This window comes from Malaclemys terrapin, chromosome 3 (genome assembly GCF_027887155.1).
Source record: "Malaclemys terrapin pileata isolate rMalTer1 chromosome 3, rMalTer1.hap1, whole genome shotgun sequence".
Lineage (NCBI taxonomy): Eukaryota > Metazoa > Chordata > Testudines > Emydidae > Malaclemys > Malaclemys terrapin.
In genome coordinates, this window is record NC_071507.1 from 204,176,032 (window position 1) to 204,188,113 (window position 12,082).

Here is a 12,082-nt window from a genome sequence, read left to right on the forward strand (position 1 = left end):
TAACTCCTATTCCTCCAACCCCAGAATGCAAAGGCAAGACTCCCTGCATCCAATTACAGGGAACAGTTTTCAAACCGCGAGAGAGGAAGTATGCTTTCGAGCTGCATATAATTAACCTGTGACATTTGCTGCTGTAGGATGTTATGGAGGCAAATATCTTACGAGGATTAAAAACCACAACAGATCGGAGACATTGAAATTAGCATAATATCTGCAGTTACACCAGCTAGGTTGCCTGCCCCATTCAGTAAGGGTCCCACACTTTCCCTGCTAACATACCTGTAGAAATCCTTCTTGTTACCTTTCACATCCATTGCTAGGTGCAACTCACTCATGCCTTGGCCCTCCTGATTACAGCCCTGCATGCTCGAGCAATGTTTTTATACTCTTCCCTAGTCATCTGTCCAAGTTTCCACTTCTTATAAGCTTCCTTTTTGTGTTTAAGCTCACCGAAGATTTCTCTGTTAAGCCAAGCCGATCGCCTGTCATATTTGCTATTCTTTCTGCACATCGGGATGGTTTGTTCCTGCGCCCTCAATAAGGCTTCTTTAAAATACAGCCAGCTCTCCTGGACAACTTTCCCCTCATATTAGCCTCCCAGGGGATCCTGCCCATCCATTCCCTGAGGGAGTCAAAGTCTGCTTTTCTGAAGTCCAGGGTCTGTATTTTGCTACTCTCCTTTCTTCCTTTTGAACATCTAGTCCATTTTCCCCAGGCTTGTTCCCTACAGCATGTCTTATCTGGTCTAGTTTGAAATGTTTCCTGCAAAGGGGCTTCCTTCTACAATTTCTCCTGGGAGCCTATTCCACAGCCTAACCCATCAGTCTCTCTGCGATGAAGATTGCTGTGATATTTATCTTGAGTTTCCTTTTCCCAATTCCACATCATGATCCCTAGTTACATCTTCCAGCACCATGTTAAACTACCCCGCACCCTCCCAGGGATTAGAGCTTTCAGAAACCCATCGTCATGTGTCCGCTGAACCGCTACTTAGCCAAGCTAGACGGGTGCTCGGTCTGCTCCAGTCTGGGATACTGGCTAAGATGGACCAGCTCTGGTACAGCATGGGGCGGGACACCAACCTGAGGGCCCAGTGATGGTGAGAAGAAGGTTTGACACTGTGGCGGATGGACCATTGTGCCGTTTATCCCCACTGGCCAGTCTGATGCTTCTCTTCCCATCCTTGTTTTGTTGCAAAGGAGGCTGCGTTACAGAGCACTAACCTATCGTGTGACAGCGCCCGCTCGGATCACACATGACTGCTCTACCCACTAGTGACACGGTAAGTACCGCACAGTGTATTTCGATATTAGCGCAATGCAAGGCAAGCGGCCTTGTAATCACAGGGTGCAACATACACGTCTCCTGTCCTCTCCGCTGCCAGCACTGAGGTGACATGGTAATTACACCTACGCCAGGTGAGCCCGCTAGAGCCCTCTTGAGCTGCCAAGGTTACGTAAGCAGAGCGGCATCCGCAGCTGGTAACACAGAGCCACAGCAGTGGGGGAGAAATGGATGGATGGGGACAGGATATTCCTCCATTATACCTGGCACTGACGCTGCACATGGTGCCCCGCAGCCCAGATGCAACATCAGCCAGGAAGCGAAGGCACTCCAGGCCCAGCCTGCCCTCACCCGTGTATCCTGCCCAGAGATCAACACTCCCTCGTCTTAGCTCCCATGTGTTTTGAACAGCGATGCAGGGCAGGTGCCGAGGTGTGTATCGGTATCGTATTTCTATAGCTCGTTCCTTCTCTATACTAATCACAGAAGTATAGGACTGGAAAGGACCTTGAGAGGTCTTCCAGTCCAATCCCCTGCACTCAAGGCAGGACTAAGTAATAACTAGACCATCCCTGACAGGTGTTTGTCCAACCTGCTCTTAAAAATCCCCAGTGATGGAGATTCCACAACCTCTCTAGATAATTTGTTCCAGTGCTTAACTACCCTGACAGTTGGGAATTTTTTCCTAATGTCCAACATGAACCTCCCTTGCCGTAACTTAAGCCCATTGCTTCTTGTCCTATCATCAGAGGTTAAGGAGAACAATTTTCATCCCCCTCCTTGTAACATCTTTTATGCCTCATTTTTCCTACCAATCCTTTTCCTGTGGCTCTATTTCCATTGACGTCTGCACGCATGGGGAAAAATCCTAAGCATGCCTACAGACCTGTCCGCCTATCAATCATTCAGGCTGGCTGGCAAATGGTGAGGATTTTCCATGGAAAATATGTGAAAAGAAACAAGATTTTTCCCTCCCCCCAAATTTGAATTTTTTTTCATCTAAATGAAAAAAATTGTTTTGATTTGAATGGAAAGAAAATGAAAAAAAAACCAAAACCCTGTTTTCCTCCCCTCATCTTTTCCAGGGGGAAGAAGAAAAAACCGTGAGAACGAGGGTTTAGTTTGGTTTTGATGAAAAACTGAACATTTAAAAAAAAAAAGAACACTTTTTAAACATTCACCCTCTCTCCCCGCCCCCCCCCCCCCCAGTCGGTCTGCAATATACAGCATAAAGAAGCAATTTCATTATGTATTTGCACGTCATTGCTAACTCAGCCAGCAGCTGCCTGGCCACCCAGGCTTTGACGTATTCCCACCCAACCGGGACCCAGCTCTGCACAGCTGCACGTACCTTGCTTTCGGTGAGGGTCCTCCTTTGGGGGCCGTATCTTGCCCAGCTTCATGGCTGAAAAGACTCCTTTCCCAGCTCTGCAAGAAGCGGGGGCAGGGGAAGAAGGCAGAACTCATTGAATCTGGTAGTTGCAGATATTTTTGTCTGGGCATTTCTGGACAGAAGAGCACGCTGCAGATTAACCTACCCCAAACTAGGGCATTCTACTCTGGGACTCAGATGCCATCTACATTTTCATTTGTAGAACTCAGAGTGTTTTATAGAGGAGGTCAGTAGCATCAGCCCCATTTCACAGATGGGGAAACAGAGGCACAGAGCAGTGATGTAATTTACCCTGGGTCACCCAGCAGAAGAGGAGGGAATAGAACCCAGCTTTCCTGAGTCCCGGTCCAGTGCTCTACTACTAGGCCACTCTGTCTCTCTTGTTAAGTACCCATGCCCCAAACTAGGGTGAAAATATCAGCTAAAATAGTCCACTCGGAGAGTTAAATACTAATTAGCCTATCCCAGAATAGAGCCAGAATACCCCCAAACTGGGGCTAAAACACCAGGCTGAAATGGGGCCAAGACACCCCAGATTGACAACGGTGACGCACCACGTGCGCTTTCAGCGATGTGACTTTTTGTCCATAAGCTGCCTACCAGCCACAGGTCAGCGGGGGGTGCATTTCCCAACGCAGAGGGGCCAGCACAAGCCCCAAGCACCACTGACATCCCACATCGGTTGGTCTCTGCACCGGGGGGAATTTTCACCCTGAATCATTTTGAACCATAAGACTTGGCCTGCAGCGTGTATGCCAGCCGCTCCCTGCAAATATTCAGCATCCGGGGCTGGATCCTCAACTGGCGCAAGTTGTCCCGGAGCGCCATTCACTGCAATGGAGCCGCAACAATTTATTGTCACTGAGGAGCTGGCCCCTGAAAGCCAAAGTGTGTTGATTACTTTGGATTGGCTACACAGATCACATGGTATTTTTTATGTTGCCCGATTGGATGAAAGTGTTTCAGGTTTCTGGCATACATATTCTCACTTATGGGTTCAAAATTCCCTTGCTGTTAATATTCACTGAAAACTCATCCGCCCCACGGACATTCCTGCCAGGAAAAACGCTTGCTCGACTATTTAGTCAACACTTGCTGATTTATAATGGCACTAAAAATGGGGATCGGGGGGTATTCTGGCTACCTTAGACTCATAGACTTTAAAGCCAGAAAGGACCATCACGGTCAACTAGCCTGACCTCCTGCACCTCACAGGCCACAGAACCTCACCCACCCACTCCTGTAACAGACCCAGAACCTCTGGCTGAGTCACTGAAGTCCTCAAATCATGGTTTAAAGACTTAAAGTTACAGAGAATCCATCATTTACACTAGTTTAAACCTGCAAGTGTCCCATGCCCCATGCTGCAGAGGAAAGCGAACTCTCTCCCCCTCCTCCAGGGTCTCTGCCAATCTGACCCGGAGGAAAATTCCTTCCCAACCCCTAATATGGCCATCAGTTAGACCCTGAGCATGTGGGCAAGACCCACCAGCCAGACACCTGGGAAAGAATTCTCTGTAGTAACTCAGAACCCTCCCCATTTAGTGTCCCATCACCGGCCGTTGGAGATATTTGCTGCCTGCAGTCGCAGATCTGATTTAAAACTACAACATGCAACCAAGGCAAAGCTAGGCACAAAGTAGGTTTGAAACACAGCCAACGTGAATTTAAATGGATATTCATGGCAAACATTTAGTGGTGTTTGTGGCTGGTTCAGTATGATATGCTAGTCTGATATAACAATAATTTAATATACTGGCTCCCAGGCTGAACAGAACTTGGTATGCGGGGTTAATAAAATATAGTTCTTTAATACACTGACAACTTTAGCACCACAGACTGGGTTGATTTCATACGATGGCATAATAAATATGCAGAGCTTGTCAAGTAATATCACAAACGATTGCAAGTATTTTTGCTCTTTGGTTTCACTGTTATTTGAGTTGGTGGTGGAGCTAGGTGAAATTTTTCAACCAAAATTTTTTTGCTGAAAAATTCTGATTTGACTACAAGGTTTCACAAATTACTGTTGATTTCACCAAACTGTTCATTTCAAAGCACCGACCCCCTCCCCTGTTTAAAAAAATTTCACCATTTTCAAAATGAAACGTTTGGATTTTTCACTTGGAAACAACTTTTGGTTTAGAAATGCAATGTAATTTAAAACAATTAGAAAACTTGAAAAATGCTTGAAATTGAAACGAAAGATTTCATTTTGGGCAGAACAAAACATTTAGCTTGACCCAAAACCATTTTGTTTTATTTTGATTTGCCAAAAATGTTGAAAATGTTTCACATCTCTTCTACCCGAAACCATTTTTTGTTTCAATTTTTCAGAATTGCCGGCGATCCAAAAAAATCCCTCATTCGGCCAGCTGTAGCTGGGGGTTCACTGTTACTTGTGAAATCATTTTATCTGCTGTTGGTCTTGGACAGGCACCAGTTAACGTGGTGAAAATAGTCCTGAATCTGGAAAGTTTCGTGAATTTTTCGTTTCAAGAATGATTCAGTTGGAAATCAGGATCAGAAAGGGTATTCTTTGCTATTCTCCAGGCATCAAGAAGCAGAAACAGATGGCCAATCCTATGCCACAAATACTGAAGGGCAAACAGCTGCAGTTCTTGAGTGAACTACTTGTGAACAACCCAACGGCTGAAGTTTGTTTGCTAATCTCTGAGTAGGAATATTCTTGCGGGTCACAGCAATGAGGATCGGGGAAAAAAGGATTCATTGGATAATTTGTACATTCACGATGAGTGAAACTCACCCCGTGCAGTGGGGCAAGGCCCCACCTCCACGCAGCGTTTAAGTGGGACTAAAGTGATGTAAGAAGGGTTACACTCAAAGGGCAGATTTCTCCTTGCTGTGACGCCACCACATGTGAGTTTGTCTGGAGGTGACTGAGGAAAGAGCAGAACTGAAAAGCAGTTTATAAATCTGTACCGATCTCTGCTTAACAGCAACCTTCTCTTATTCACCTCGCAAAGAGCTTTTGCTTTAAGAACATCATTCTCTCCAACATCCTGCTTCCACTTGGCAGCTGGAGAACTGCAGTAGATGCTGAGCCTTTGGGCAGGACTGCAATTATTCCTCCAGAGGTAATTAAACGTCGTTCTTTTTAATTAGTCGCTCCAAACCCCAAATCCACCTCCGGCCCAGGGGTGGTACAAGAGAGCAGCTTACTGGCAGCGGATTAGCACATAATGAACAGCCACTGAAGCCATGTTATTAAATATTAAGGTTTGTTTTAATTTGGGAACAAAAAAGAAGGCAGATGGCGTGTGTGTGTGGGCGTGTGTGTGTGTGTGGGGGGGGGTTTGCGAGGGTGTTGCAGGACTGCCGGGTGGGCTGCTCAGAGAAGAAAATAATGCTCCTAAAACTCCCCTATCACAGCTCCCATTCAGCACAGCCGTTCAACACACGTCTAATCCGTCTCCGCAAACCGGTTCATCACTGGCATACAGTTCAGCGTGTTCTTATGCCCTTTGCTGAATGGGGATGGGTTTGAGTGTCTGGTTGAAGGTTTGCCCGTGGGAATCGTTAAGAAAGGGTTAGCTAATAAGACAGACAATATCATAATGCCTCCATATACATCCATGGTGCGCCCGCATCTTGAATACTGCGTGCAGATGTGGTCGCCCCATCTCAAAAAAGATCTATTGGAATTGGAAAAGGTTCAGAAAAGGGCAACAAAAATGATTAGAGGTATGGAATGGCTTCCGTATGAGGAGAGATTAATAAAACGGGGACTTTTCAGTTTGGAAAAGAGACAACAAAGGGGGGGGGGGATTTGAGAGAGGTCTGTAAAATCATGACGGTGTGAAGAAAGTAAATAAGGAAGTGATATTTACTCCTTCTCATGACACAAGAACTAGGGGGGTCACCAAATGAAATGAACAGGCAGCAGGTTTAAAACAAACAAAAGGAAGTATTTCTTCACACAATGCACAGTCCACCTGTGGAACTCTTTGCCAGCAGATGTTGTGAAGGCCACAACTATAACAGGGTTCGTGGAGGATAGGCCCATCAATGGCTATTAACCAGGCTGGGCAGGGATGGTGTCCCGAGCCTCTGTTTGCCAGAACCTGGGAATGGGCGACCGTGGATGGATCACTTGATGATTCCCCGCTCTGTTCATTCCCTCTGGGGCACCTGGCATTGGCCACTGACAGAAAACAGGATACTGGGCTAGATGGACCTTTGGTCTGACCCAGTCTGGCCATTCTTATGTGCCCCAGCGCTTTGCTAAATATTTCAAGGGAGGACTATGAATAGCCCCCTGTATTGGCTGATATTTTCACTAGGAGGCTGTCATGACTGCCCCACCGCTGCCCTCAGTGTTCCCCGGGGACCTTTGCAACTCTCTCCAGGGACCTCGTCCCCACGCCTAGCTATCTGCCTCATTCACCCACCCTCTGAATCAAGTCAGCAGAGGACACCCCCGTGCTGGCACAGGGGAGCCGGATCTGCTTCATTTAAAGGGGCCAGCTCCCCCTGCGACAGAGGGCAAACGGGGGCTCCAGAATATGTGTCTTGCCTTAAGGTCACTACCGGATCTTCCAGCCCATGCCGGAGGAGGGTTCCCAGCCCTGGCTGACCGACGTGGAGTAGGGTTTATAGGAACAGGAGGCTCCCCCCATGAAGATAAGAGCTTAGGGTTAGGACCTGCCACACATGTGCATCCCTTCTCCGCTCCTTCCATTCCCAGTAATGAATGAGGCAATTTCCCCTTCTTTCGGTCTTTTTTCTTAAAGACCACATGCTCCTGGGAGCGAGGACCCAGCAAACTGCCGGCCACTTGGCAACTGGGAAGAGCTAGAAAAATTCCTACTTTCCAGAAAAAAAAGAAAGAGTGAATGAGAAAGAGAGAGAGAGAGAGAGAAGCATCCAGGACTGGCACATCCTCGTGGCTGCCAACAACAGAAATTCGGTCTAGCTCGCTCCCCCTGCCTGCCCCCAACCCTCCCATCGCTCCAAGTCCCACCTGTCACCCTTTCAGGTCAAGGTAAAGTGAGAGATGGCAAATACCTCCCCCCTCCCCGGACCCCCCATTTCCATGCTACCTTCACCAGCTGACAGTCCACAGTCCGGCTTTCCCCGAGAGATCGGCACAGACAGGAGAGCGCCTACCTGGCTGCTAGGGCACGTGACGGCGGCTTTACCGGTGCCACGCAGCAGCCATCCCTGCCAGAGCCCGCCGGGTTGGGAGCGGGGGGGGGGGGGCGCTACGAAGCCTCTGGCCGTGTTGAGTTTCCCGGAGTGGCCTGGGGTTGATTTGGGGGTGGATGAGGAGGGGATCTCCCGCTGATTCTCCGCTCCCACCTGCCTCTGGCTCTTTGCCGTACTACACAAAGGTTAAGCCCCCCGCCCCCCAGACAAAGAGGGGAGGGGAAGGGAGCTGGCTGGGCGGGCGGCAGTGGAGAGCTGATACCGTCCCTGCATGAATATTGGATGAGGGCCTGAGAACCTGAGATGCCAGGGCCTGCTCCGCAGTCGTTGCAGGTGGCACCGGCCCTTTGCAAAGGGCTCCGTCCTGGGGTTTTTCCGGGTCACTTTGAAACCCAGCCTCCGGGTTCCCCTCCCTGTCTCTCCCACTGGGGGTGCAGATAGAGAGGCGCCCTGTGGGCATGGTGCAGGGGGTGCTGGGCGCTTCTCCCCACAGCCTGTGTCCCAGCTGGGGCCTAGGCCTGGATCTGGTTACAGGCTGCTGTTGAATTATTCACAGCTGTCTCTGACTTTTTAACCATCACTGTTTTGGGGCGGGGAGGGGGCTCTGGCGTCTTTCATCTCGTGCTTTCAAACCCAACATCCATGATAGTGCCTTCAAGAGACAGGATGTCAGCTGAAAACCAGTGGTTGGCCCCCGTACCCCCATCTAACACTCCCACCTAGCAAAGCCAGTGGGTCAGGCCCCCCCTGAGGACTTCCCCTACGTACGCAAATCTTGGCATGGTCACAGAAATGCCATACCTGCTTCTATGCCACCTCCGCCTGGCACAGGGCGCTTGGCTGAGGGCAGGGGTGGTGGGCCGAATGTCTACGCACCCTGGCAATCCTCCACAGATAATGGCATGGCCTGTGGGGCAAGGGGCAGCCATGTGTAAATTAGAGTGTAAAATCTTATTTATTTATTTTAATTTTTATTTAGAGCAGCCCCGAGGCTGCCAAATCAGGACCCTCCGCTCATTCGTACCAGTGTCAGTGTCCGATACCAACCTGGCGCTGGGGAAGAGGACAGCACAAGGTGCAGGGCCATGGGAACCAGACCCCACATCTCCAGTATTGTTCCTATTCCTTTTTTCAGAGCAGATTGAAATTCGCTCCAGGGCAGAGAGTCAGCACCAAGTCAATCCAGTGGGACTCTGAGCTGGCCTTTTATTGGAGTCATTTTCACCCAGTCAGAAGGTGAGAGGCCAGCACCTATGAATGCTACCGTAACGTATCACCTCATTCACCTTGGGCATGCCAAAGGCATCGCAGCCACCGTAAGCCATGGTCACCACAGCTGAACTGGAGAGCTCAGAAACCAGCCAACGGCAGCCTCCGATTGGCCCTAGAAAGCTAGGGATCCAGGCGGAGCAGCGCCACCGAGTTTGCTCTCTAGCCCCCAGGGAGCGCTAGGAAGTCCTCGCAGCAAAAGCCAACTCTGAACAGGATGGAACGGGAAAGCTGCGAAATGTGGATGTTACAAACAAGGGAGAACAAGTTTGCTTAGATTGACTCTGTCTTGGGAGAGTGCTGGGGGAGATGTTGGATCAGATACAACAGGGAAACAGAATATGGCTTTGAAACATCGTAGTGCCATTTCTTAACACACATCAGAGAAAGTGGGTTCTTTGTCCCTTTCTATCGGCTGGTCCTTGTAAGAGGATAAAAGTCTTCTACTGCTGCCAGCTAATGGAGCTACTCCTTTAGCTCAATAAGTAGAGGCTCATGCTTTTAGCACTGAAGATCCCAGACTCAAACCCCACTTTTGGCCCTAGCGGGCTCTCGCTGGCAAAAAAGCCCCCCAGTCCTGGGCTCTTTCTTTGATCAGTGCTCAGCTGATAGCCCTGCAGACCGAAGGCCCCCAGCCCAGCACCCACACTGAGCTCTGCCAACATGCTTCTACCCTGCCAGGGCCGGGCTGCCGAAGGGAGAGGAGGAGGGGAGATCGCTCGCTCACTCGCCAGGCCCACTCTGACCTTGGGCCCTCTGCTCACACTGCCAAGAGAGGGGCCATAGGTTCACAAGAGATAAGGCCACGATGCTCATCTTGTCTGTCCTGGATGACGCAGGCCCTAGGACTGCCCCGATTTAATTCCTGTCAGAACTAGAGTGCCTCTTTTAGAAGACTGTCCAGCCTCCCAGCCGCAACCCTGACAGAGAGAGAGAGCTGGTTTGCCCTGGGCCCAGCGGCTGGCGGCTGAGACAGTTTCAGAGGAGGGGGGCGCCCCAGGGTTGGCTCTGCCCCGCCAGCCATGCCCAGGAGATAGCGCGAGCGCGCGGAGAGAGGACACCTACTTGTGCTCGCCGTCTTTGCCCCTTTTCGTCTTCTCTTTGCCTTTGCTGAAGCGAGCGGCCGGGCAGCGAAAGAACAAAAGGGAAACAAACCAGTGGGTGCCATTTACAGATTGATCGCCGGCATCCGCCAGTCAATAAAACGTACACGCGGCCCCTTCCCTGGCTGCTTTCTCGGCCCTTTCTAACTCGGCAGGTCACTAAGTGGAGCTGGCCATCACGCAGGGACCCATCCCCAAGTGCCCCTGAACGCTGATGCCACTGGGGTCAGGTTTGGGTTCAGAGGTCACCTTTAGGACCTGGACCTGTCTCTCTAGGTCTAACCCCCCTTAGACCATCTGAATGAGCATCCACTGAGCATCCGCCATGGGAGGTGATGGGGGGACCACGTAACGGAGCAGTGGAGCTCAGTGGAGATGGAGGTGATTTGCAGATGAATGTTAATTGGAGTTTGCTGCTCTGCTCCCAGAAGCTGGAAAGGGGGCAGTTGGTGAGAAGGAATGGGGCAGATGAATTCACTGAGCTCCTAGATAATGACCTTCCCCGGGAACCCTGAGAACAGCACGTGGGCCCATTCCCGCACATGGCTCGAAGCAGCCTAGCCTAGTTGGGGTCCCCTTGGGGCGAGATTCCATCTGTGCAGAGGGGCCAGTACAAAGTCTAGCTCCGCTTAAGCTCCTTGCACTGGCCCTCGGCACAGGGGGAATTTCACACTTTGTGTCTCACCAGGATATTCTGACAGGAGCTGGTCTCCATCCAGCTGAGCTGGTCGTAGGAGACTCATAAAATCAGCCCCGGAGAAGTTGGCTGAGCTATTAGTAAGTGACCCAGCTGGGAGGGCACAGTGGCATTTCTTGTTAGGGTGAAGGCGTCTCACGCCACGTCTTGAGTCCAGGCAGAGTGAAGGAAGGGAATTAAAGGCACCTTCACGTTCTCACTCATGCCCCCCACTATACATGGCAGAAGCTTCCTGTAAACATCGGCAAAGCCACCTGACTGTCCTCCTTAAAACTCCCCTACCAAAATCTCAACACCAGCAGGGTTGCCAACTCTCACAATTTTATCACCAACCTCCTGCTACTTGGGGTTTTGTCTTGAAGCTCCAGCTCCCGGAGTCACGTGAATCTCTGAGAACCGACTTTCCTTTTTAAAAACAAGTTTCTAGCCCGCCTGATTGTGAAGAAATGCAGGAAAAGGTGACCCCCTCCCAAAAAAAAAAACAGACACCAAAAGCCAAATATTGTTGATTTTTAAGTAAATCTCGTGATTTGGGGGGCCTGTCTCATGATTTTGGAATGTGTGGGGTTGGCAGTACTGATGTGCTGAGACTGCTGCCTGTCACGCGGACCAGTTCTCCTTGCTTCCTTGCACACCCCATCTGTCTGTATCTCTCCCTCTGGCCCTATACTTAGGTTGTACGCTCCTTCAGACAGGGACTGGTTTTTCTGTGTTTTTACACCTAGCACAATGGGGACCTGATCTGTGACTGCAACCCCTAGACGCCATGGTAATACAATAACCAAAACAATACATGTCAAAAACATTTCCAAAACACATAAAACCCCCCAGAAGAAACAACAAACAAAACAAAACCCTTCACCCCCATCCCGTGCGATCAGATCTTTAAAAATATCTCCCAGAATCCTTTGGGCTAGCTGCAACGGTGTGGATCATGGCACATCCCAATGCTAGGAACACTGGAATATCTTGTGCTCTTAGCGGGACCAGCCCACAGTCTCACTCCATTACCGCGACCCGGAACGCAGGACTCTGACAGCTTGGCTTCCCCTGGACACCTGGGAATTCGGGCACCAGGAAGACCAAGGTCTACAGGGCGAGGGTGGAAGAGCGAAAATCCTCGCTTACCCCCCACTCCCTGCAATCTGTCCCGTGTCCGCTGCACTT

General features: G+C 50.1%; 1 protein-coding gene across 2 annotated transcripts in view; it reads right to left on the bottom strand.

Annotated features, from left to right (window-relative positions):
• Positions 1-12,082, bottom strand: part of OTOF (otoferlin) — a 202,241-nt gene that overhangs the window by 63,427 nt on the left and 126,732 nt on the right. Inside the window, exons 6-7 of one of the 2 annotated variants that reach the window (XM_054024576.1) lie at positions 10,181-10,225; positions 2,636-2,712 (exon numbers count right to left, since the gene is read on the bottom strand). In XM_054024576.1, the coding sequence (XP_053880551.1) occupies positions 2,636-2,712; positions 10,181-10,225 (122 nt within the window). The remainder of the gene's footprint in view (positions 1-2,635; positions 2,713-10,180; positions 10,226-12,082) is intronic. The other variant, XM_054024575.1, reaches the window with a different exon arrangement.